The 26,283-nt window shown below is 46.4% G+C and overlaps 1 protein-coding gene and 1 long non-coding RNA gene across 4 annotated transcripts in view; one reads left to right on the forward strand and one right to left on the reverse strand.

Moving 5' to 3' along the window:
• RUNX1 (RUNX family transcription factor 1) overlaps positions 1-26,283 on the reverse strand; it is a 262,592-nt gene that overhangs the window by 52,903 nt on the left and 183,406 nt on the right. For all 3 annotated transcript variants that reach the window (XM_017956466.3, XM_009202288.4, XM_003895520.5), the window contains one exon: positions 19,325-19,429. In XM_017956466.3, the coding sequence (XP_017811955.1) occupies positions 19,325-19,429 (105 nt within the window). The remainder of the gene's footprint in view (positions 1-19,324; positions 19,430-26,283) is intronic.
• LOC116274606 lies at positions 80-6,958 on the forward strand. Its single transcript, XR_004183380.1, has 4 exons — positions 80-354; positions 474-687; positions 5,513-5,631; positions 6,298-6,958. It is a non-coding gene; the product is annotated as an uncharacterized LOC116274606 (long non-coding RNA).

Here is a 26,283-nt window from a genome sequence, read left to right on the forward strand (position 1 = left end):
CATCCACAGCAATTACATCTGCTGCGATTATCTACTCAGCTGGTTCTTGTCGGATGGCTCTAAGCACGGTCTTTCTTGAACAACGTCGAATGAGGTTACGACTTTCAAAGTTTTCCCTTTGTCTTTTTTCAGGCAGACACCTGGCCTCTGGAAGCCAGTGCCAAGTCTAACTGTCAGGTTGGTCTCAGAGCTCTGTCTTGATCCCCACCAGGTCGCCCAGCCTGGGATCCCACCTGGCCTGCTCTACCTCTCCATGTGCTGGGGGTCAGCAGCTTTGCACGAGGTGTCCTAAGAATTCACTCTCCCTCTGCCTCCAGCTGTTTCATCAATGACCCTTTGGACAGTTAGTTACAGGTGACCTTGGACTTTAGTATTCAAAGGTGCTCTCCTCTCTCCCTTAAGCCTTCACAGAGCCTTTTGTGCTACCCTGCTGACTGGGACATTCCATTCTGCTTTCACCCCTCCCCCTCTAGCATCCCAAGGCTGAGTCCAGAGGGAGTGGGACATTAAAACCACCTTAAAATTTGCTAGGAAGTTGTCAGAGGCTGCACCTGGGAAGAAAGCCACTCTGCGGACCACTCATCCAGGCTCCCACTTCCCAGCTTCTTGTCTGGGTTGGAAAACAATGATACGTTCACCCTGAATGCCCACCTTTTCCATCAGTGGCAGGAGGCACATACGTCCTAGGTGAGTACCCGTCACCCACTCCGCCCACACTCCCTGTGCAGGCCCCCGTTGCTCCAGCTCGTGCCCCTACGCCTCCTAGAGGTGGAGGAATCCTGGCAAGTCCCCTAGGATGCCTCCACTTCCCAGGAATTCCTTCTACTCACTTGGATTTCTAGAGGGGTTCTGCTTTAGCCCCAGAGAATCACCAGCACGAATAGCAGAGCCTTTGGTTGGGAAGAGCTTTTGTACTCTTGTGGGTGGTAACAGGAAAGCAAGCACCCACTGGGTCCACCTGTGCACGGGGCTTCCCTACTCTGGGCCTTCCCAAACCATGGTCCGACAGTGGCCTCTCAGGTGACGTAAAGTACAGGTTTCTGAGGTCAGGCGGTATTTTCTTAAGCCTGCTTTCTAAGGCAAATGCCCCCTACTTGAAACTAGAAGGCAGATGGGTTGAGCTCCCCTCTTTGCTCTGGCAGCAGTGGCCCCCTTGCCCTTGCTCCCTCGTCACTCCCCTGGGGCCTTTGCACTGACTGTTTACGCTGCTCAGGAAGCTCTTCCCTGAGATTCCTGTGGACCTGACCCCTCCCACCCTTCAAGTATTTGCTAAAATGTCATCTCCTCCCTGAGGAGTTCCTGGAGATCCCCTTTTAAGTTGCAGACTGTGCCCCATCCAGCCAATCCCTAGCCCTTCGGCTTCGGTTTTCTCCAGAGCATGTGTTAATGTTACCCAGGGTCTATCTGCACCCACGGGACTGTAAGGTCTATAAGGACAGGGATTTTGTATTTTTTCTGCACAGCCATGTCTCTCCAACACCTACAAAACCATCTGGAGCCTAGTAGGCTCACTACTATTGGCTGAATGAATGAATGAATGAGTACTCAGGTCCTTCATGATTGGTGCCGTCCAATCACCCTCCACTAGGTTGTAGGAAAGTAGAAATCATTTCAGGTGAAGGAAGTTGTAATTAAAGTTTTCAGCTGAAATGTAACTACAGAAAAACTTCTTGTTGAGAAAAAATATAATATCATAACTGAGCATAGTTTCATGGAGAATTGTCTCATTAGAAGTTAAATCAGTCCGGGCGTGGTGGCTCATCCCAGTACTTTGGGAGGCCAACGCAAGCGGGTCACTTGAGGTCAGGAGTTCAAGACCAGCCTGGCCAACATCGTGAAACCCCATCTGCACTAAAAATATAAAAAAATTAGCCAGACATGTTGGCCTGCACCTGTAGTCCCAGTTACTTGGGAGACTGAGGCAGGAGAATCTCTTGAACCCAGGAAGTAGAGGCTGTAGTAAGCCAAGATCACTCCACTGCACTCCAGACTGGGTGACAGAGGGAGAGTCCATCTCCAAAAAAAAAGGCCGGGCGCGGTGGCTCGCGCCTGTAATCCCAGCACTTTGGGAGGCCGAGGCGGGCAGATCACGAGGTCGGGAGACTGAGACCATCCTGGCTAATACCGTGAAACCCTGTATCTCCTAAAAAAAAATACAGAAAAATTAGCTGGGTGTGGTGGCAGGCACCTGTAGTCCCAGCTACTCAGGAGGCTGAGGCAGGGGAATGGCGTGAACCCAGGACGTGGAGCTTACAGTGAGCCGAGATTGTGCCACTGTGCGCTGGCCTGGGCAACAGAGTTAGACTCCGTCTCAAAAAAACAAAACAAAACAAATTCAGTCAGGAAAACTCATTTATTTTCATAGTAAAAAATCAAAAACAATGGGTCAAAGGTTCTTTTGCTGAGTTGAGAGTGGCATCCTGACATAGGCAAAGTGTACCAGCTTCTCCTGTTTCTTTGTAGTGAGTACCCTCTCTCACACATACACATACACAGAGACATACAAAAACACACATGGCACACTCATGCACACACACACACACACACAGACATGCATGCACAAACATACACACAGACACAGACATACACATAAACACATATAGATGCGGCCGGGCGTGGTGGCTCATGACTGTAATCCCAGCACTTTGGGCCGAGGCAGGCAGATCATGAGGTCAGGAGCTCGAGACCAGCCTGGCCAATATGGTGAGACCCTGTCTCTACTAAAAAATGCAAAAAGTAGCTGGGCATGGTGGCGCGCGCCTGTAGTCTCAGTTACTTGGGTGGCTGAGGCAGAAGAATTGCTAGAACAGAGGAGGCAGATGTTGCGGTGAGCCAAGATTGCGCCACTGCACTCCAGCCTGGGCGACAGAGTGAGACTCTGTCTCAAAAAACAAAACAAAAATATAGATACACATGGACACACACATATATACACACATCCAGACACACATGGACACAAACACATAAACACAGACATCATGTAAACACATACAGACACACACACAGATACTTGGACACACACACAGACATAAAACACACATGGGGATACACACATAAATACACACAGACACATGTACACATGTCACATAGTCACATATATTAATACATGCACAGACACACATACACATACAGACACAAACCAGGACAGACACATATACACAGACACACACACACATACACATATATCACACAGGGACACACATGCATATATACACAGGCAGATATACAGACATTGGGACACACACATACAAACATACACACATAATGACATGCACACATATACACATAATACATATACATCCATCACACATCCATACATCCACTCACACACACACACCGTTCCGTGATTGCCCTCAGGACATGGGCCAGGACAAGTGTAGCAAGCAACAGCCAATGGAGAGAAAAGGCTGGCCAAGGCCAAGGCAAGATCAGCAACCAACACAGCTGCAAGCCAGAGACGCACACGGGCCTGCCCCTCCCCATCCTCCCTGCACCGTGCGCCCAAGACTCACGGGACAAAAACCCAGACAAAACTCTGTTCCCTGAGTCCAGGGCTCATTGCCATGAGCAGTGGAGTTTTTCGCCCACTCACATGAGCTCTTGGAGACTTGGGCCTCTCCTAAAAGCAGAGCACTCAAAATCTAAATCTGCATCCCCGGTCGCCAGGGCTCACTGTCCATTTCTGTCTCGTGACTAAGGAGGTAACTTGAGCTCAGGGCAGAGAAGCCGCCTGCTGGCTTTTGCTCTTGACCAGAGGTAGCCCTCGTGCGGGAAGTGGAGGCAGCTTCCTAAAAGGGGTGCAGACAGCTCCCAAGTTCAAGGTTTTTCTTCTTCTACCAGCCTATAATCCCAACTATTAGCAACCCTCCCTAGGTTAAGGTCTTATCTCAAGGAAACCTCCAGTTACAGTGTAACTGAAGAGTAACCAGACGGTGGTAACCACCAGGGACACGGATTTGTTGATCAGAGTAGCTCCTGCCCAGGGACAGACTCTAAGAGAAGGCGACTTGCAGAAGGGAAAGAAAGTGTTGGCGGTGGGTGGCACACTATGGAGAGATGAGCACTGACTCACAGAACGCTGCCTGGAGCTTCTAACCTGGCTTTGGAGCTCAGGCATCAGCAGGGCTATCCCTGGGGTGGACAGGCAAGACCTGGGGGCCAGGAGAAGATCTCGGAGGTGCACACACACTGCCTGCGTGAGCATGTCACCAGCACTGCGGCTCTCCACACTGGCCTCCTAACCTCCCTGCAGGAATCTCAGTTCCCCTCCTGCAGCAGCAGATCTCATGCATAATTGACAGACACTGAGCATGTTTGGACAGGACAGAGGTAAATGCAGGGCCCTTCCAAGGTTGGGTGATGCCTCCATAAATGCTGGACAAATGAATGAATGAGTGAGCCCACGAATGAATGAGTGAGCCCCTTTCCTTGACTAGATTTCTTCTGGAATGCTTACCCAGCAGTGTGGAGGATGATCTCTCCTCTGTACTTCTAAAAAGAGGGAAGGAAATTCCCTCCTGTTTCTAAGCCCTGCCCGCTGGGCCTCAGGGACTTTCCCAACAGCAGGGGAACAGCATCTGACTCTGACCCTCTCTCCTGTCACAGACGCCAACTGAAGTTCTAGGCTGGCCTGGCAAAGCCCTTGCCAGGGCACCCTGGCCACTCACAGCTCCTGAGTACTCACTAGTACAAAAGCCAACAGCAGCTAGTTGTCGAACGTAGGCCCTCCCTCACACATAAGGTTTTCAGTTGTGTGTGGCCTCACATCCTCATTCAGGCATCAGGCTCACTTCTATGCACTGTTGTCCATGTGCCAGAAGCAGCACCTGCTGAGAAGGGGTATCTGTGAGGAGGGAGGCCTCTTCTACCAGTTACCTGAATGGGTGAGTGACTGTTTGCCTAGACTCCCAAAGAGCCGCAGCATGGTGATAAAGATGCTGGTCCACTATCTGCCAGGTAACATTGGGAGGGAAAGTTCTATTTATTCCAAGACACTAGTACCTCCTATTCACCCTGGTGACCACATCTGAGCCAGTTAGGAAATGAAGGAAGGGAAGTTTCCATCCTTGCCAGGGATGGGGGCAGGGATGGAGGCAAGGATGGATGCCCAGGACAGCCTTCTGTCCGGCAACATTCCCCCTCCTCAATCCTTTCCTGATTTGAAAGGGACACACCTTCCCCCTGACCTGTCTAGCTTGAGTCTTTGCCTATGGCTGCCTGACCTGGTGACACCAGCCTCCCAGCTCCTCTGTGTTACGCAGGCAACAGGAGAGCTGCCTTTTCAACGACTGTTTTGAACTTTCCTCTCCTTTTAACTCCGTCAACAGTCCCTCTTCTGTGCGAACACTCTGGTGTGTCAAAGCCAGACCTCAGCTCAGAGACAGCCCTCATAAACTGCCGCAGATTTCCCGTCTTTTCCCAGCCAGAGGGGGACCCCGCACCACTCCCTTCCCAGTCTCTTCCCCACCCCCAACTTCTTTTTTAACCACTTCTGCTTCCTTCATTTTCTCAGCAGCTGCCGTGGAGAGATATAGTAAAGCTACTGTATAGGATTTTGAAAGCGGGGCCTCCGAGAGCTTTCCAAACTCCATACAAGCCAGTTATTCTCTGCCTTGTTTTCTTTGGCTTCAGGTTAGTAACACAGAATGAGTCAAACAGTATTAACTTTCAATAGGGAAGTGGTGTGGTCAACCGAAGCTGTTTGCGGCTAGATTGTGAAGATAGGTAGGGCAGGTAATGCAGAACAGCCCATAATACTGCGAGGAGGCAGAGGAGGGAGGCGGCCCCACTCAGAAACACTCCAACAATTAAGTCAACAGAACTCACACCATCTTTTTTTAGTTGGCTGAGGAATTAACACCAAGGTCTCTGACCGGTCAGCTTTGGGAAGTTGGCCATGCTGGGGCTTGGACAATTGAGTACTTTGTGGGTTTAAGGATGTCTTTTTTTTTTCAAATGTTGCCAAAGTCATGGGAACTCTAGTTAGGAAGATTTCCCCTACTTACAGCATGTCACTCTAGCGTGGACCTTCATTCATCTCTTTCCCCGGCCTGGGATGTGAGTTGATCCATTCTCCCTTCTTCCCCCTTCTCCCCCTGCCCCACCCCCACCTTCTCAGTCACCATCTTTGTCTTCCCAGCTTGGCAGGACACCGCAGTGGCCCCTGGGCTCTCTTTCCTGAGGTTAGAAGATGGTGCTTTGAAAGAACAATTGCTCCTACAAACATCAAATCAAACTTTTAGAAGCTGATAAAGACCTTAAAAATCATTCAGTCTCCTTTTCTTTCTCCTTCTGTAGATGAGGAACCTGGGGGTCTAAGAGGAGACACGAGCTGCTGAAATTCACTGAGCTAGGCAGGGCCAGACATAGACTCCACTGGCAGGCCCGCAGGCTTTCCACCAGACCAGGCCGCTCCCTCGCCCAGGGCTCAAGATTCCTTTTAGAGTTCAACAGAGCAGCTCCCGAGAACAGACTGGCCCTCAAGACTCAAATTTCAGTGGTTTCCAGTTCTTTCTCCCTGCACTCGGCTACCTATTTATTTTGAGACTGGCTGAATCACTCAAAGAATAGAACGGGTTTCTCTGAAGCTGCTCCCGGCAGCATGTCAGCAAATGAACAGGACAGCGAGCTGGCCTCTGGAGCCTTGGAAGATTCTCACCTCCAAGCAGCTGCAGTTTTTGACTCGTCCTGGGAAACTGGCACTGAGACTCAGGGGTGTAAGATTTCACCTCCCTGAAATCAAATCCAGAAATCGCAGGCGCGGAGCGTATATAAAAAGCCACAGGGGAAAAAAGGAATACGGACTCAGCAACTCTTAGGTGCTCTGAGCCTCTTCCCAAGCCTTCTGGTTCCGTGAGCATTTCATTGAAAGAAAATGGAATAACAGAGTTTTAGAAGAAAAACTGTATTTGGTCTTGTAAGAGAAAAGTATATTCAAATAAAACTCAGTTCTCAATTATTTGCCAAGGTTACTTCTTTTGTTTTCAACATTTACAAAGGGTATCTAGTTGTAGGTAGGGAAAACATGAAGATATGCTAATGGAAAAAGGTAAAATTTCTGAAAGTATGGATTCACAGTGGGGGCTGATTTAAACGTTTCCATTTTTTTCTCTTTAATTTATTCTCACCAATTCTGAAAGACATGATGATATCTACTTTCAAGAAATCAATTAATTTTATTTAAAATCCCTAAGATTTTAATATAGTGCATGCAAAACAATAGATTTTTCTATTTTTAAAATTATCTAATTATCTTTCTATTACATGACAAACTACTTAAAAAGCACATTGATATGTATTATCTCAATGTATCCTAAAGAATCCTGTGCAGTAGGCAGAACTCACAGTATTATTCCCATCTTATAGATGACCCAGGGGAAGCTTCTAGATGCTAAGAGCTTCGCAGGTCACACAACAGCATAGGTGCTTCATGTTAAGCAGAACTGCATTTTGATAAAACCTTTGATTGCAAAAAGATCACCTCTGCCTCAAGGAAGTAGGGTAACATGGTTCACAAGGTTATGTTTCAATGAGGAATACATGTGTTGAAGCCCATTCAGTGATGCAGTATTTGGAATTAATAATAGGTAGCATGGAAGGAAAAGAGAAAAAGCCCTTATTGTACTGTATCGTGAGGGCCAAATCTGCCAAGTTTTTTTTTTTTCTCTTTTTTGAGACGGAGTCTCGCTCTGTCGCCCAGGCTGGAGTGCAGTGGCCAGATCTCAGCTCACTGCAAGCTCCGCCTCCTGGGTTTACGCCATTCTCTGGCCTCAGCCTCCCGAGTAGCTGGGACTACAGGCGCCCGCCACCTCGCCCGGCTAGTTTTTTTTTTTTTTTGTATTTTTAGTAGAGACGGGGTTTCACCGTGTTAGCCAGGATGGTCTTGATCTCCTGACCTCGTGATCCACCCGTCTCGGCCTCCCAAAGTGCTGGGATTACAGGCTTGAGCCACCGCGCCCGGCCTTTTTTTTTTTTTTAAGTAACTTGGCAATGGTAAACATTTGGACCCCACTTGGACAGAATTCCATTTGTTTCCTCTCATAAGGTCTTTGGGACAAGGTCAAGGGGCCTACCTGTCTAGAGCACGTGCTTTAATAACAGCAGCTAATATTTAAGGAGCACTGCTGTGCCCAGCAAGGTGCTATGCCCTACTATGAATTACTTTATTCAATCTGCACAATAATCCCCAACAGAGCAATACCATATTCCTGGTTTGATACACAAGGAGGCTGAGTGTGGGGAGGTTAATCTGATCCCAAAGGGGAGGCCAGGCTGAATCAGGAAGCCAGCTCTGGAGCTACGCCATCAGCCACTGCTCCAGCGCGCCTTTCAGGCTATCTCATTTAATCCTCACATCCCCTAGCAAGGGAGGTATCATGCAGTCCATTCTACACATGGGAAAACTTGAAACGCAGTTTTAGACTTGAAGCTCCAAACTCCTGTCTTGCTCACCGAGGATCCCTGAGCACCCTGGTTCACTTTACTTTTTGAAAGAGTCTCACTCTGTCGCCCAGGCTGGAGTGCAGTGGCGCAGTTTCGGCTCACTGCAACCTCCGCCTCTCAGGTTCAAGGGATTCTCCTGCCTCAGCATCCCGAGTAGCTGGGATTACAGGTACCCGCCACCACGCCCGGCTAATTTTTGTATTTTTAGTAGAGACGGGGTTTCACCATGTTGGCCAGGCTGGTCTTGAACTCCTGACCTCAGGTAATTGGCCCACCTTGGCCTTCCAAAGTGCTGGGATTACAGGTGTGAGCCACAGTGCCCCGACCCCTGGTTCACTTTTGAAACACTGGACTATGCCTGGCGAGCAGTGTCCGAGAGGTGTGTGGGACGTGGTTCTGCCTATTTCTCCTAGTTCTTTCAAATGAATGAACTAGAAATATCATACAACCACTTCGAAGGTAAGTGAAAATAAGGTAGTACCAGGAACAAATCCAAAGGGCCATAAATTTATGTAGTATCTAGGAACTTATTTCACATGTTTACTCTTTATTTTAAATAATCGGAAGATGACTTTTAAGCCATGGTGAACAAAAACAAATACAAAATCAAACAAAGCATCAAATGTTTGACATTTCAGTATATGGAAGTACACTGAAAGATTTCAATAGCAGTCTGGGTTTTTGCCAGTAATTGCTTTAATGGAAAGTATATGTATATTACGAAAGTACCAAATGAATATACTGCCTTTAATTAACTTTATAGGGGTCTAGAGAGTTGGCAAATTGATTCCATTGTGTCACTTTTTGAAAAGGCAAACAGAAAAGAACTTTGTGTGTGTGTGTGTGTGTGTATATATACACACATATATATATGTATATATATATTAGCTTGGCTTTTACTTATGAATATGAATCCAGAATATTTGGCTATTCATAATAAGGAATTTTACCAGTGATCCTGCATAATTTACACATAGAAGTTGATGAAAATATACCATGTGTCAATCATACTATAAAAAAGGCATTTCACATCCAACTGAATGTCAGTGGCTTGTGATATGTGTGATAATATAGCCATAATGTATAGTAATAAGTAATACCTGATTTACCCTTTCTGTAGTGCCAACTTTTCATAATTAATATTTTGATAGCCAAAAAAAAGCAAACCTTCTCTAAAAGTTGCCTTTAAAGAAAAGAATATGCAATGAACAGGAGAACACAGAAATTGCCAATGAGCTCAAATGAATTTAAACGCAGATGTAGTGTAAGGGGGTAGCTTCTACTTCTTTAAGCTAACCTATTGTTATTATTATTATTACTATTATTATTTTGGTGGTGGTGGTGGAGTTCCATGAGACCCAGTGTATCAAATTCTTACTAATGCCTTCCCTAGTTATATGGCTTACAGGAAAAAACAAACAAAAACCAAAGCTTTTGAAAAAACTCAAGGAGAAATTTTTCAAAACGAAATGTGGAAAGTGGCTAGGTTATGAAAAAAATTCTAAATCTACCTGAAAGCAGAGGAGTCGATGTATTTTAATGCGCTGGGACGCTGTGACTGCCAACCGCAATGCATCTGAAAGCGGTGGGTCCACCCATCCCCGTGGGAGATGTGCACCCAATGACAAGGTCTGACCATCCCAGGCCGGGGCTGCCTCATCAGACCCCCGAAGGACACAGGCAGCAGGCGGAGCTGCCTTGCACCCATGGAAGGGTCTCCAGGGCTGGTCATTGATTTAGGAAATTCAGTGGGTGGCTGGCCATGTTTCTGTGCCTGCAAAGCTTGGCTGCAGCGAGAGATCCCAGGCACCCTTGGGAGATGCACTGCATTTGCCTAGTACAAGAATTCCAACCCCAAGAAACCTGCCGCATTTCACGTCACGTTTCTAGGACAGTGTGGAGGAGACTTCTGTAGCTGTGTCATGCCTCTACTGAACAGGACCCACATGTTAGATCTGAAGCACTGACTTTTGATGTTACTCAGATGTGATTTTTCTTTCTTTTTCACAAAGTGCAACATTTGGGGGCGAGGCCATTTTACCCATTAGTGACTTAGGAACAGTGCCCAGAGTGTTTCCAGGGCCCATAAATATACCAGAAAAGAAATTTTACTGGGTCTAATAACAAAATGAAATCCAGAAAAAAAAATCAAAATTTATAAATGTTTACTTAAATGGCAAAAAAAAAAAAAAAAAATGCACCATTATGGCAACTTCATGAATTTTTAAATTTAGGAGCCACTTTTTGGTTAAAGTTTTCTCATTTCCAAAAGGATTTCAAGACTAAATTGGAATCATACCTGTCCTCTTTTGAATATGTATTGTGTGCCAGGCACGGTTCCAAGCCACAGAGGCTGCTGCATTCGGCCTGCCAGTGATGTGACAGTGGTACCACCACTGTCCCTGTTTTAGAGAGACTCATTCAGACCAGCCGCTCCCCCAGGTATCAGCTCCCGTAATGTTAGCAAGCGCCAAAATGGAGACCTCAACCCCTAGTCTTGATTACATGTTGGTGGCAGAGAAGGCAGAGCGGCCAACTTATAGCCAGAGAATTTCAGAACAAATTAGAAAGCCCTTCAAAAATTTTATAGCCAAAAAAACGACGTCTATCTCATGTACCACCTGGGTGCATGTGGATTTGCCTGATGTGATTTAGGATGGCACTGCCCAGGCAAGAAGGCCTGGAGGCCTCAGCCTCTAAGGGGCCCACTTTATGGGAATGAACTTACGGCTTTATTTTGCTGACCATATTTTGTTACCCTTTTTGACTGAGAACTAATTTAGAGATTATCTCATCCCATTGCCTGGTTCAATAGGAAAGGAAATGAAGACGAAAGTATTTAAGATAATTGCTCAAGTTCACACCCACTGGCCTGGTGGCGCCAGTGTGAAAACCCAGGTCCCTGAATTCAGGATCTAGAAACCTTTTTACATGTTTGAAGCTTAAGAAACAGAAGCCTAAATGCAGACAGGATTTTTTTTTTTTTTTTCTTATAGCATGTCACATAATGAATTCTAACAAGGACTGCAATATATTAGTTTAGATCCTGACCTCACTGGTGCGGCATTCAAATTAGTGATATGGTTTTGCAAGGGTCCAGACGGAGAGAGAAATTCGATGTAATAGTGTAAGTTTCTTCCTCTTCTCTGCTGCCACATTAGATTGAGAAGCTGCCTAGAGATCATCTCTTTGGGTTTTCATGTTACCTGGAAGGAACTCTTATTTTGTTTTCTTTCTATAGCAATACAAATGCCATCTTAAAAAATCTCAGTGGTAGCCGAGCACGGTGGCTCACGCCTGTAATCCCAGCACTTTGGGAGGCCGAGGCGGGTGGATCACCTGAGGTCAGGAGATGGAGACCATCCTGGCTAACACAGTGAAACTCCGTCTCCACTAAAAATATAAAAAATTAGCCGAGCGTGGTGGCGGGCACCTGTAGTCCCAGCTACTCGGGAGGCTGAGGCAGGAAAATTGCTTGAACCCGGGAGGCGGAGCTTGCAGTGAGCCGAGATCACGCCACTGCACTCCAGCCTGGGCGACAGAGCGAGACTCTGTCTCAAAAACAAACAGACAAACAAAAAAACAACCACACACACACAAAACCTCAGTGGCTTCTGTGTAAGATAGGAAGAGTTACCAGGAATACACAGGCCACACCAGCTTACTCAGAGCTGCATCAGGTGGGTCACTGCCGCTTCTGGGACAGAAGCCCATTCCCTGCACGGTCCTCTTAGGTTCCCATTCACCCGAGGGGCCCTTTCAGACCTTAGCTTCCACTCTAGGGTCAAGGAAATCCGTATGCATATAAAATTCTTCTTCTTTGTCTGGTTTGATACTACTAAAAATAATCAACAGAAACACATTCTAAAATTCACCGGAAACATGTAGGCACAATTATTATTAATGCTTTAAAAACTGCGTTTGCCAAGTCCTCAGGTAGTTGAGGAGCTTAGCACAGAAGGAATTAAAGTACCGGGCGAAGTTCCCCCAGAACTTTCAGCTTGGCCTGAAATGCCTTTCAAAATGGGGAGGAGGGGATGTGAGTAAGGACAGCATGTTCCTCCTCTTTGAGCCTCTGTCTTGCTCCATCTTTAGGTGGGAGGGGAGGAAGAATTACTTTCTAATTCCTGTGTGGATCAGGATTGCATCTAGAAAGAACTAAAGTCCAAGTCCGAATCTGATGAATTCAAGGGAAGACGAATGAAGTAGCTCATCATTCACTACCTGTTAAATACACTCGAAGCAGTTCCCAGTGAGCAATGCGACTGTGGATTGGTAATTACAATCCTGCGATCACAGATCCATAAAACCATCTGACATTTTCATAACCATTCAAGAGCAAAGAGTGACACATCTTTTCATCCCCCCAGCAGCTACGTGCTGTGCACACGGGCCCTCTAGGAAACCCTTTGTTAAAGGGGGACCCAGACTTGGACCACTGCTCTGCAGGTCACTCCACCACTTTACCCATCTTCCCTGAAGGCCAACACCGGAAGAAGAGGTCTATGTTATACAGCACCCTGGGGTCAGGTCCCCCTTCATGCCAGGTCCCCAAGTGGACCCTGGTGACAGAAGCAGAACCAACTGCTAGCACCTGTGACCAGCGTGGCCGTGGCTGTGTATTATGAACTCCGAGGAGGAGTGGGAGGGGAGGGAATTTCCTGCAGCCCTGCCGGGGAAAACACTGATTCCCTCCTGTCAGTACAAAAAAATGATGAATGCCAAAGCAACAGGGCTCTGCTTTCTTGAAGAAAACCATATGTGACCCAGAACTTTATTGATAAACTCTCCTAATAAAAGATACAGGAATTACATTACCATGAAGCTCAAAAAGCGGCCAGTGCAGTTCTTAAAAACAGATGCTGGCGTCGGGGCATGCCAACGTCTGGACGCCTTAGTTTACATGCTGGCTTACTAGCTGTGTGACCTTAGGCAAGGTATACAATGTATTTTGTCTTCAATTTCCCTGCCTGTTCTTTTGAAGATTATATAAATTAATGTGTGAAGCACTGTGAACACTGTTGGGCAAATAACACTATTTAATGTTAGCTGTTGCTATTATCAAGTATTTTTATGATTAAGAGAAAATAACATTGTGAAGTAGGTGTTACTCAATCCTAACAGCAATTATTTTTAGGTCCATTATCACCATCAGTTTACAGGTTGGTTCCTTCCCTCCTTCTCTCCTTCCTTCCTTCCTTCCTTCCCTCCTTCCCTCCCTCCCTCCCTCCTTCATTTTTTTTTTTTTTGAGACAAGGTCTCACTGCAAACTGGAGTGCAGTGGCACCATCTCGGCTCACTGCAACCTCTGCCTCCTGGGTTCAACCAATTCTCCTGCCTCAGCCTCCTGAGAAGCTTGGGACCACAGGCATGCACTACCACACCAGGCCAATTGTTGTGTTTTTTTGGTAGAGATGGGGCTTCCCTGTGTTGGTCAGGCTGGTCTCCAACTCCTGACCTCAAGTGATCTCCCCGCCTTGGCCTCCCAAAGTGCTGGGATTACAGGCGGGAGCTATGGCGCCTGGCCTACAGGTACTGTTCATGCATTTCTCGTCTTCACTTGAAGCACATTCTCCATATAAAAAGGTCCTATTTCTCATATTCACATATATAATAGGTTTGCTATATACAATCAAAGTCATAGAAGAAAATTATATTCATATGACACGATCTCAACCAAGTACTTTAAAAAGTAGCTGAGTGAAGATTAGGCCCTTCGAACAACCTGTTTTAACTATAACTCCCTGTTGGGGGGAAAAACAATCAGTCAGAAAAGAAGCTGGTGCCTCAGGAAGTACTCTACAGTTTGTAAGTTTTGTAAGTAATGGCTCCACCTTGCCATCTCTATGAAAAAAAATTAAAAATTAGCCGGGCATGGTGGTGGATGCCTATAATCCCAACTACTCAGGAGGCTGAGGCAGGAGACTCGCTAGAACCCAGAAAACAGTGGCTGCAGTAGCCAAGATTGCACCACTGCACTCCAGCCTGGGTGACAGAGTGACATTCCGTCTCAAAAAAAAAAAAAAAGAAAGCTGCATATTTTACCTTACTCCCTAGCTGCCCTCTAAGCCAGCATCCCAGATGTCACCTGATATGTGGATGCTAGAAGCCCCACCCTTAAACAGAGCACATCACAGACTCTACATCAACGGCCTGGTCCTCAAGGATGGGCTGTCCAGAGAGCAGAGGCAAGGCCGCCTCCCCTCAAAAGGAATCCCATGAGCTCTAGACATGGTCATCCTCACCTGTGAGGAGGGGGGCACTGCAGAGGCCTGTCCTTCCCTCCAGGCTCGTACTTCTCGGCATCTGCTGGGTTCTACCTTTCCAGAATTACAGCCAGCTCTTTCAGTTTTAAAATAGAAATAACTACATTTAACCAAACAACAACAACAACAACAACAAAACATCAAGAGCTCAAGCAGAACACAGCCACGTGAAAGACTCCTTTAACCTGGGGACAGACCGAAGTTATCTCAGAAAAGGCCAATATGTTAATTAACCTTTTTGATTTTTAATTCGGTTTCTCAGTGTTCCAGATGTAACAAATACCTGACCAGACAGGTAAAGGCTGCCCAATCCATACCACCAGGACCAGCCCACCCAAGATGGGTCCGTTAGGGTCCCCACTGCTCACTCTCCTCAACCTCTCCTTGGCAAAATATCTTCCTCCATGGCATTGAACCAATTCCTGCATTCAAATTATTTAGTGAAATCTCTGTAGAGAAGATGCTTTGGGATCTCAAAATTAGCAAGGAGTCACCTAAATTACAGATGTGTGAACTGAGAGCTGGAGTTTTTCATTAGATCCTAGAAATATAAAACTTACATTAAAAAACAACTCTCAGCCATTCATAGTAGCTCATGCCTGTAATCCCAGCACTTTGGGAGGCCAAGGTGGGCAGATCATTTGAGGTCAGGAGTTCGAGACCAGGCTGGCCAACATGGTGAAACCCTGTCTCTACTAAAAATACAAAAATTAGCTGGGAGTGGTCGTAGGCACCTGTAGTCCCAGCTCCTCCAGGGGCTGAGGTGGGACAAGCGCTTGAACCTGGGAAGGGGACAGAGGTTGCAGTGAGCCGAGATTGTGCCACTGCACTCCAGCCTGGGCAACAGAGTGAGACTCTGTCTAAAAAACAAACTAAACAAAAAACTCTCAAATATCCTTTTCTTGAAAAATCCTTTCACTCTATCTTTTGTGCTGAAGGAGGAGACACTCTTACTATATCAACAAGCTACTAAGTGCTCTATGTGCTAACCGAAAACAGAGCCCGCCTTGGTGCTGGTAAGAACCCATTCCAGGCAGAGGATACCTTCTGACGGTACTCTTGCTCCATGATAAAGTTAATTTTTCGACAATTAATAATTTCTATGCTACCCTAAGATATTTCTTAAAATCCTACGGAATATGAGAAAACAAGTTTTGATTTTCTAAGGGGTAGGTTCATTACTGTAAAAGAGCAAGAAACCATCTGAAATGAAAAATACTTTAAATTCTCTTTGGCATATACTTTTTGCTACAGCTTCACCACTGAAAACCATGGAAGAGGAGAGGGATGCATCAAGTTTACCCATCGGCATGACAAACAGACGGGCTGTGGCACAGCTTCTCATTCTCAGTCCTTAACTTAATCAGCAGAACGGCAGGTTGAATGGCAGTTTGTCCATCCAAATGCCAAATAACTGCTTTATTTAGTTAAGCTTGCACACATACCTCAAGTCAAAGGCTCCATGCCTGCAATAAGGCACTACCATTTACCCTTCTATAATAGACAGTCTTAGAGCTGAGCCAAATATGCCAGTCAATCATATAAGCCAACTCCTCATTTTAAATGTGAGGATACTGAGGCCATGTCAAAGAGTTCCATCTATCATAAGAAATAGATGCTGTACAGACAGTATGGTATGGATGGAGAGATGAACAGATGAATGGACAGGTAGATAAATGAAGGACAGCACAGAAGTAGACATCAGGAACTCCTCATGCTGTTAATGCTTCATCATCAACTATTTCTTTTAAAGCTAGGCAAACTGTTTCATTTTTCTGGGGCTGATTTCCCGTACCTATGGAGTGATGATCCTCAAGTCTCTCTCAGGCCCCTCCTAGCTCTCATTGTCTTTGATTTCATGGTCTTTGATTTCATGAAACTAGAGAATTTTCCAAAATGATTGAATTTGGCCTTGGCAAGGCCAGGGCCATTTTGCCAGGATTACCCAGAATTCATTGCACGGTAATCATGGAGGGGACTCAGGAGGTCTTATTCATCCGGAGATCTGGCAACATCTGGGCATCCTGATTTACACGCAGTGTCCTCTTTTTTTGTTACACTGGAAAGCAGCTGTGTGCAAAGCTTACTATAGAGAACTTCCCACCCTGAATGAAGACGTTCAAACAATAAGAAACCAGCATACTAAAATTAGCAGTGATGGCCCCTCTTGCTTCATAGGGCAAAGAGAAAAGTCAGCATTACCCAAGTCACCCTGGGAGTCTGCATGCACTTGGCTTTTTTCTAGAAGTCCCTTGTGAAATGTGAGACTTTCTACCTGGGGTTACTGCACCTCTATATATCATACTTATACTTATTCCATGCATTTAGTTTTTCCCCAGACCCCAAGTTCCATTTGGCAGGGAAGACTGTGTAAAAATGGATGCTTCTTTGGCGCAGATCCCTTCTGTCTGCTCAGAGGGTACGTCTCCATATAACAACTGTTTTCTTAAGTTATAAAACAGCAGGGGCAGAGTAAACTGTATATACAGCCAGACCGTTACAATCACATAGACGTCTTTTCTCCCCTCTGACTGCCAATTCTTAAAAGTCAGAGTAGCCACCATTTGTTTTCTGAAGCTAAGCTCAATAACTTTGTTATTTCTTTGAATGTTACAGGAAATGCTGGCAGTGAGGCAAAACCCAACCTTCTTTATGTATGAGGAAATAACAGAAGTAGAGGGTATACCCAGGGTCACCTGGCTTCAGCTTCTTCAGGCTGGTCGGCATTTGAACTGTCCAAGAGACGGCTGTAGATTCAATAGTGATTCCACAGCCTCCCGAAGGAGCCTTTCTCTAAGTTTAGTTACCCTCAAAGTTGATTTCCTTACACCTAACAACGGCTTCCCTCCCAGCCAGGCACCTTGCCATAATGCAAGCCTGTTTCCTCTTTGGTCCTCTGTGGAGAACAAACTTGCTTTGGTGTTTACGTTCTGTTTAATGCAGGGTTACATTAACGTAGGAATGTCCAGGTTGACATTCCTACTCTGGAAACCTGGGAAGAGCTCACAGTCATTCCTTAGACCTGTGTGGTCCTATCTGTGTCTATGGTCTGCTTTTCACCCATAAAGAAGAATCAGGGTCTGTTATCAAGTCCCACAGTCTCCCAAGTCTAGGCGTGGCCAGAAAACCTTGATCAGAAAAAGCTGAGAGGGCCTTCTGGGGACAAATGCATTCAGATTTGGAGGGAGTCACCGAGCACAGAGAATGGAAGGAGGGGAAAAAGCAGACGAGGAACACCAAATCCTGGTGGGCTGTCCCTGGTGGGCATGGTGGTTATCTGCAGAGCTCCATCCACTCAAGGACTTTGGGGAAGTTGACACAACATGGGGAATGGTTCCAGAAGGTGATCCAGATGCCATGAGGTTGTGGCCAGGACCACGGGAAAGACTGCCACAAAAGCTGCAGTGATCACAGGATAGCCTGCAGAGATCTACCTTAAAACCCCACCTAGAAACTACCGTGCAGAGAAGGTCATCTAGATGGTACTGGAGCAGTAGCCAGGGATGAAAGCAGGGATGTCCTACTGGGGATTGCTAACATTTCCTGCCTTCATTCTCTGCATCAAGCACATAGCATCATGTGGCTTGATCTTATAAAGAAGCTCTCATCATTATCCCCATTTTACAGAAGAGGGAAGTGAGGTTCAGCAAGGCTCTGTAGCTCACTGAAGGCTTAAGAACTCCACTGGCTTGCCCATAAAGCCCAAATTCTTAACCACTTCATTTTACGACCTGACCTCCCCGCATCTTGGCTTTCTGGGACAGTAGGAAGCCCTGTTTTTCAATATCCCTCACTCCAAGAAGAGAGTGTACTGATTTTCCACCAGGGACCTGATACGGTTTGGAGCCATCTGGATGCTGGGCGGGGGTGCTGGGCAGTTCCACAGACCTGGAACTGTAACCCAGCCTCAGATCCTGGGGAAGGGTGTGGTTCTGGAAAAGAGTGTTACGCTGGTGTTTACTCAAAGATAGTCATTAAGTCACTGTGAAGACATCTTTTCTGCAGACTAAACAACCTCATTCCTTTTTTTAAAAGCTTTCCTCACAGGAGCTATTTTTTGGTACTATCTTTCTATATTTACTGGTTTTCTCCAGACATTCTTCTACCCTCCCACTCTCTATCTTAAACATGCCTGTAATAAGATTTTGATCTGTGCCATAGAAAGAAAAGGGTCATTTTCATAGTTTTCATCGCTGGCCCTCATGAATTAATAAAAGGCCAGCATCGATGGTAATTACTCCCTTGTGGTCCACTCTGACCCTCAGACCTCTTTGGGCTGCCTCTGTGCCTGGCCAATCTTCCATTTACTATTTGTTTTTGATCCTGTTGAACTTTACTGTATATTGAGGAAGCAGTCCTTAGTTTCATGCTGCCCTGAATGGTTCTAACATGCGGTTGAGTCAGCCTAATTTCCTTTTGCCCTCTAAAAGGATGCTTCAAAAAGAGCTCAGTGCACAGAAACAAGCTTTGAGTAGCGAGAGTATTGACAATGCAACTTTTTGGCTTTACAGGGGCCTGACATCCCCCTGGGGGAAAGGTTGAATCAAGGATTCTGTGACATGGTCCCTGAGTATACCAGTTTGGAGGGTGTACCAGCCCCAAGTGGATGCACTTACTTCGAGGTTCTCGGGGCCCATCCACTGTGATTTTGATGGCTCTGTGGTAGGTGGCGACTTGCGGTGGGTTTGTGAAGACAGTGATGGTCAGAGTGAAGCTTTTCCCTGTGGGGACACAACAGAGAACAAAACAGAATGAGGTTGGTGGCCCGAACGAATCTGTTGAATAACCAATCATTAATTTATGCTGTCCAGCCCTTCAGCACAAGTTACCAGTTTTAACAACACTCCCAGAATTTTGGCTTTGCTTCAATTCTGGAATATACGCCTCTGATAGTTGCCTAGGTGTAACACTTCACATGGTTATATGGCTTTAACGTAACCATCAATAAACAATACAAGATCAAGAAAGATTAGAATTTATTTTCTGTTAAGTCAAGATTTCAGGAAACCATAGAGTCAGATTGGCAGCGCTCCACTCCTGGTTCCCAACTTCCCTGCTGCCATCTTCCCCAATTATTTATCACTCAGGGCAAAGAAGAGTAGAAGAAACCATATCCATCTTTCCCTTCTAACTTTGTACCTTTGAAGATCAGGAAAGATAGAATTTCTAAGTTTGAAGACAGGCTAAATTAGAATCATTCTCTCTATATTTTTAAAAGACAAAGTCTGGCTGATTTTAAATATTATTTGAAAATGCCAGATGTTATTACAGGTACTCATGGGATCAGCCAGAACAAAATTGATGACTCATAAATGGACTTAAGTATATGTAACTGATAGACTGAGATTCAGCAAGTACTAGTAATAAAAAATGCACATAATTTCCATTATGCGTTTAACATACATTTATAAAAGGTGAGAAAATCTTCATTGCATGGATTTACTAATCGAAAATCATTTCTTGTTAGTAAAGTGGTTCAGAGGATAAATCTGGCTAGCTGACCTTTGGCAAGTCACTAGATACCTCTATGTTCCTCAGTATCTTTACCTGGAAGATGGTTACATGCAAATTTTCCTACCTTAGAGAGTATTGGGGGAGATTAAATTCTTTACTGTGAGTAACACTGTTAAAACAGTATCTGGCACATGGTATTCAACAGGGTGTGTGTGTGCGTGTGTGTGTGTGTGTAAGTTGTCTGCTTTACTTATTTCTCTTCTCTGTTTCTCACGGGTCTATAATAGGACCCTAACATTTGGTTAAGTCTGATGTTCAATCTTCCTACATCAATACAGTAGTTCTTTAATCAACACAGTTTCTCCTCTTAATCACGTAGCATAAAGTGAAATCAAAGATAGATGAAAGGAAAATATTTTCAACTGTCACTCATGTCTTAACACAAAGGAAGGCCACAGAAAAATGCTCAACGAAAATCCAATATTTGGCCACAGCAAGCCACGATTCCTAATCATGAGAAACCTCCATCAAACACTCCCCAAAGAAGTGGATTCTATCTGATTAAAGTCTATGATAAAAAGAGCAATAGCAAGTAACAATTAGATGATGAAGCCTGCTCCGCCCGGTGTGCCTTTATAACTGATGTCTCGGCTGACCTGTCCAGTAAACGAGGTGAGGATGCTTCTGGGGAGGGATCTCCATGGAGCAGAGCATCAGGGGTGCCAAGAGGCTCTGCCTCCAAATCCATCTTTCCCATCAGCTGGCCTGTCCCCAGAACCTAGAGATGAGTCTTGTTGGGCTTTGGGGATTTGCTAGTTTTAGGACATCAGTCAGATGTTACCAGGTGACACTCTGGATGCTTTTCTACCATGGCATCTAGCTGAAGGAGAGAAGTGGGCAGAAGAGGCCTTGGCCAGGCCCAGCAAGCAGGGCATATGATGTGACGTGGAGGAATGCTGCCGCAGAGGGAGGTAGGTCCTGAGGGCAACGGGCCATCTCACTGGGCAGTCTCTGGCTTTCCAAGAACAGATCCAGGTGCAATGACAGCCACAGCCGGGGGGCAGCCATGTCCACGTGATCCACAGCTGGTGGTCCTACAAGCCTCGTGGTCAGCCTGTTCCCTCTCTGTCAAGAACCCGGGAAGGTTATCACCTGTATCATCAAGAGTGAATTCCAGAACCCGCTTTAAGGATCTTCTCACTAATAAGACCCTGCCCCGAGTCATTTCTCACTCACCCCCTTTCCTCCCCACACCTGACTCCCGATGTGCATCCTCTGAGGAGTTCCCCCGCGTTCCATTCATGAGCCACGGCACTGAGACGCTGAGGTGTTCCTTCCTCCAGCCACTTCGCCAATCCAGGGCTCCCTGCTGCACCCTTCACCCGAGCCTTCCTGCCTTCAGCATTTGGCAACGGGCAGTCACTTGTTTTCCAGGCAGCCTTCCTTGATGACTACATTTTGCTTTATGGCTGTTTGAGCTGCCTCATAAATTATCCTTCACCTTTGATTATTTAGGGTGTCACACTGAATGCGGTTTGTGGCTGTGTAGACCTAGTCTCCCAGAAGGCGGTGATCCTTTTCTATATACCCATGTAGCCCTCACAGAAAGGTGGGAAAGGGTGCAAGTGAGAAGGGGTTTTAGGGGAAAGGGGGTATTTAAAATTTTTGTAAAAAGTCCCTTGAAGACACAACAATAGGTAATGCCATTGTCCCAGTCCTGAGTAGGTCTAGGGGTACGTGTGTGTATGAGAGAGAGACAGAGAGAGACTGAGGTGGTTCTTTCGACAAGAGAGTTACAAGTTTGGGGATATAATACAAACAATTTTACCTTTCCAGATCTCAGTTTCCTCATCAGCAAAATGAGGGGGTTCATGGTATGCATATGCAATGTCAATTTTAACTCTCTGATTTCATCTTCCAAGAATGCAGCTGGCCTGGGATGCCCATAGCCACGTGTAGGTGGGCAGGTCCACACGTGATTCTTCTGTGATTCGTCTGTAGTGATTCTACAACTCTAGTATCTCAGTGACTTCATGAAAATACTGTATTTGTTTCCTGGGGTTGCTGTAATAAATTATCACAAACTGGGTGGCTTAAAACAATAGAAATTAAGACTTTCACAATTCTGGAAGTCAGAAGTCCAAAATCAAGGTGGCAGCAGGGCCACACTCCCCCTGAGGGGCTCTAGGGAGGATCCTTCCTTGCCTCTTTCTAGCTTCGGATGGTGGCCAGCTTTTCCCGGCATTTCCTGACTTGCAGCTGCAGCACTCCAGCCTCTGCCTCCGTCTTCACATGATGGTCTTCCCACTGTGTGTCCCCTCCCTCTTCTTATAAGGACATCAGTCACTGGACTTATGGTCCACCCAAGTCCAGTATAACTTTATCTTGATTACATCTGTAAAGACCCTAAGCCACAGTTTGAGGTTCTAGGTGGACATACATTTTTTAGAGAACACTATTTAACTCAGTACAGATAGCAAATGTAGTAAGAGCTCCCATCATGGCTCTACCAGTGACAACTGCTCTACAGGCACCCGTGTGTTTTACCCTCTAGAACAGTCTTGCTCCAATAGTGGCTCTCTTACCACCACCCTATCCACGACTACCCAAATGGCAACAAAGAACAGTTGCATTAATAATATTGGCATTTTTAAGTCTTGTAGAACTTACAACTTTGTAAACACTTTCCCATATACTATTTCATTTGGTTTTCACACCAATCTCATGAAATAAACAAGATGGATTTTATTGTCCTTGATGAATAGGTAGCAAAGCTAAGGCTCAGAGAGGTTAAGTAATTTTCCCAAAGTCACACAGCTTCGATATACAGTAGAACTCATATCCCTGAGCTTTCTACTCACTGTTCTTCCAGTTATTGTCCCCGAGGTCATAAATCTCCCCCTGCAAACCCAGTAGCACCAGTATAAGGAATCTGGACTGGAGATACTTTATCCATGCCTACCACTGCCCCAAAAAGTAAAAGCTGTCTCTGTGATTCTAATGTACCAATGGTACTCAACCTGGGTTATAGTTCAAAAGCATTTTCTTGCTGAGCTGCATTTGGGCCTCTGGCAGTTGAGCTCACATGACACCCCATCTGGTAAACCACAGAGTAACCCATGTAATCAGCAGTAAAACGTAATCAAAGTGAGTATTTGTGAAATCATTGGTCATTATCTGAATTCCTATTATTTCATGTCCATCTTTTTTTTTTTTTGGAGATGGAGTCTCTCAGTGTCGCCCAGGCTGGAGCGCAGTGGCGTGATCTCGGCTCACTGCAACCTCCACCTCCCGGGTTCAAGTGATTCTCCTGCCTTAGCCTCCTGAGTAGCTGGGATTACACGTGCATGCCACCACACCCGGCAAATTTTGTGTATTTTTAGTAGAGATGGGATTTCACTATGTTGGCCAGGCTGGTCTCGAACCCCTGACCTTGTGATCCGCCCACCTTGGCCTCCCAATCATGGCCTTCATTTTAAGTGCGGTCACGAGACGTTTCCACCGACCACACACTAGTGGGTGGGGTGTTTTGGCCAGTCACGTGGTTCACCAAGGAGGAGACATTCTGGCAGTCTCCCTCACAACGGGCTCTTGTTTACAGCTTTGGGTACAAGGACATTTGCTTATTATCTTTCAGACACGGCGATGACTTCTTCACAGGTGTAGGTGACATTTTTCCACAGCACGAAAACTGCCTTACGCGTCTTTTGTATTCTTCCAGTGAGACCCGGCAGAGCCTTGACACTGGGCTGCAGTCAGCAACGGGCACACCTGACAGGACCCGCACGCTCTGCCCTCCACGTGGCCCTGCCCTCTCCGTGGCCCCACCCCTTGGCTGCTGGGACACAGTCCTTTTTGGCCAGCGTCTGCAGAAGTGGGATCTGTGCCTCGGGGCACACGTGTTATGAGCCAGATTCCCTCATTGGAATGACCTATAGGCCTGGTATTTTAAGTACATGGGTGTGGAGCACAAAAGACGCTTAAGTGTTTCTCCCAGCAAGCTGCAGCCGGAATAGTGAGAAGTCACAGGAGAGCAAGGGAGGGCAGGTTGGCTAAATAGCAACAGCCCCAAAATGGGCTTTTTGGGACCAAGTGCAGGGGTGGAAGGATGGGGCTGCTGCCGAGAGGGCCAGTGTTCCTGTTGGTAGCCTGGAGGATCCAAGGCTCCCGGAAGTACTCAGTGGCCTTGGTCCGGTGAGGCCGGCAGAGGCTTTCATCAGTGCACAGACGGCCTCAGCACTGACCCTGTGTGTGCTGCTGGAAGTTGGCAGCTCTTGGTTCCAGAGGGGGCCGCCACGGGGTCACAGGTGGCCTGCATGGGAGGAAGCCAAGGAAAGGGGTAAACACCACCTCCTGCTCACTGAATCCTGACCACCACAGCAGCATCAGTTCCAGCCAGGGCTTGGGTTCCACGAGGACCGTTCTTTAGAAAGAAGCAGAGACACTCATACTGAATAAGAAGGTGAGAACAAACAACAGGGGAGATGAGGTTTGTTTTGATGTAGGCTTGGAAGCCGTGAGAGAGAAGAATTCCATATAAAATCCCATGAAGGTAGAAACACAGCGGTGATTCATTCAGTGTGGACTCTCAAGGCAACCTACTTAGGTTCGAAACCTCGCTCTGCCACTTGCTAGCTGTGTGACCTCAGGCAAATTACTTGACCTCTCTGGGGCCTCAGCTTTGTCATCTGTAAAAGGGGGTTAATAATAGTCATTCCATCTCGTAGCATTGTTGTGCAGGTTAAATGGAAAGCTGAATGTAAAAGCAGAGCGCAGAGAAAGGTCTCAGTAAATGTCAGTGGAATGATCATTAAAGACATGATAAAGGTGATTCTGTGAAGACCAGACTGTGGCAGATCCCATAAGAAGGAGCTGGGGCTGAAGGAGGCATTGATGTCTGACATGAGGAGGGGGTGTGTGTGTGTGTGTGTGTGTGTGTGTGTGTGTGTGTGTGTGTGTGTGTGTGTGTGTTCAGCAGGTGATGGAGCTGCTACCAGACCTAAGTGCAACTTGAACTTGAAGTTCAAGTTCACTCCTGCCCCGCCAGCTGGCGACCTTTGTAAGGCGCAACTGTGAGTAGCTGATACACTATGTAAACAAGCCAGGCCAGTGCTCCTCACTGCAACATGTGTTGTCTCTCTCGACGCCAGTGTGTCCATCCAAATGCCAGGGCAAAATACTAACTGCTTTATTTAGTTGGGAAGAAGGTCAAGGGGTGAGTCTTTCTGGACACGCGCTGCCACGACACACTCCCCAAGGCCAGGGAGGCACGGGGTGGAGGCTTGATTAGTCTTGATGTTGGCGGCCCTGGGGCTGGTGAACTCCGACAGCCAATTGTGGTCAAATTAAGCCACGGCTGGAACCTGAAGTTCCGCATGGCCCAGCGCACTCTCCACTTCCTCACCACATCTGGGAAGTGGCTAAACCTCAAGATTGCTTCAAATGTGCACACTGCTCCCCAAAGAGCTGAGGGTGGTAAGGAGATTACAAAGCAAAAAGTCATGCAGCTCCGGGTCACTTCTTGCCCAGGTGTGAAGAACGTATTTAAAAGTGCAGCCAGGTCCCATCGTTGCACAATCCGCCTATAACACCCCGTGTCTGATGGGTGAGCCCTGACTCCTGTTGTGACTCGGCCTCCTCAGGTCCAGTTTGTAGGTATCCCCAGTCTACCTGCGTCGGCTCTGCAGGAAGACTCTGTTCCTGTCACTCTCCTTAGTGTAGGTCTGTATGCATGAGTCATCTTCTTCTTTTGGGGACAGTTTCAGGGGATGTGAAACTTGCCCTTTGTCACGCAAAGGAAGGCTGCAGACACAAAGGAGCCGTCTGCCCTGGGGGCTCAGAGTCCTTAGGAAACACAATCTCAACATTTTTCACTCTTGTGTATGTCTGCAGGAAAGCCAGTTGTGCCCAAAGTCTTGAACCGCCCAAAGAGTGAGAAAGGAAAAATTAAAGGAAAACACCGCAGCTTTTAAAAACCAAGAGAGTCAGGGAAGGCTCAAGTTCTGCTCTTTGCAAATTCAGGAAATCCCACAAGATCCTGAAAGGCTGCAGGGAGATTTCTCCTTTTACAATAGATGGTTTTGGGTCTAATTTTAATTGCGGATAACTAAGTATAAAAATG

Source organism: Papio anubis, chromosome 4 (genome assembly GCF_008728515.1).
Source record: "Papio anubis isolate 15944 chromosome 4, Panubis1.0, whole genome shotgun sequence".
In the NCBI taxonomy this organism is placed as follows: domain Eukaryota; kingdom Metazoa; phylum Chordata; class Mammalia; order Primates; family Cercopithecidae; genus Papio; species Papio anubis.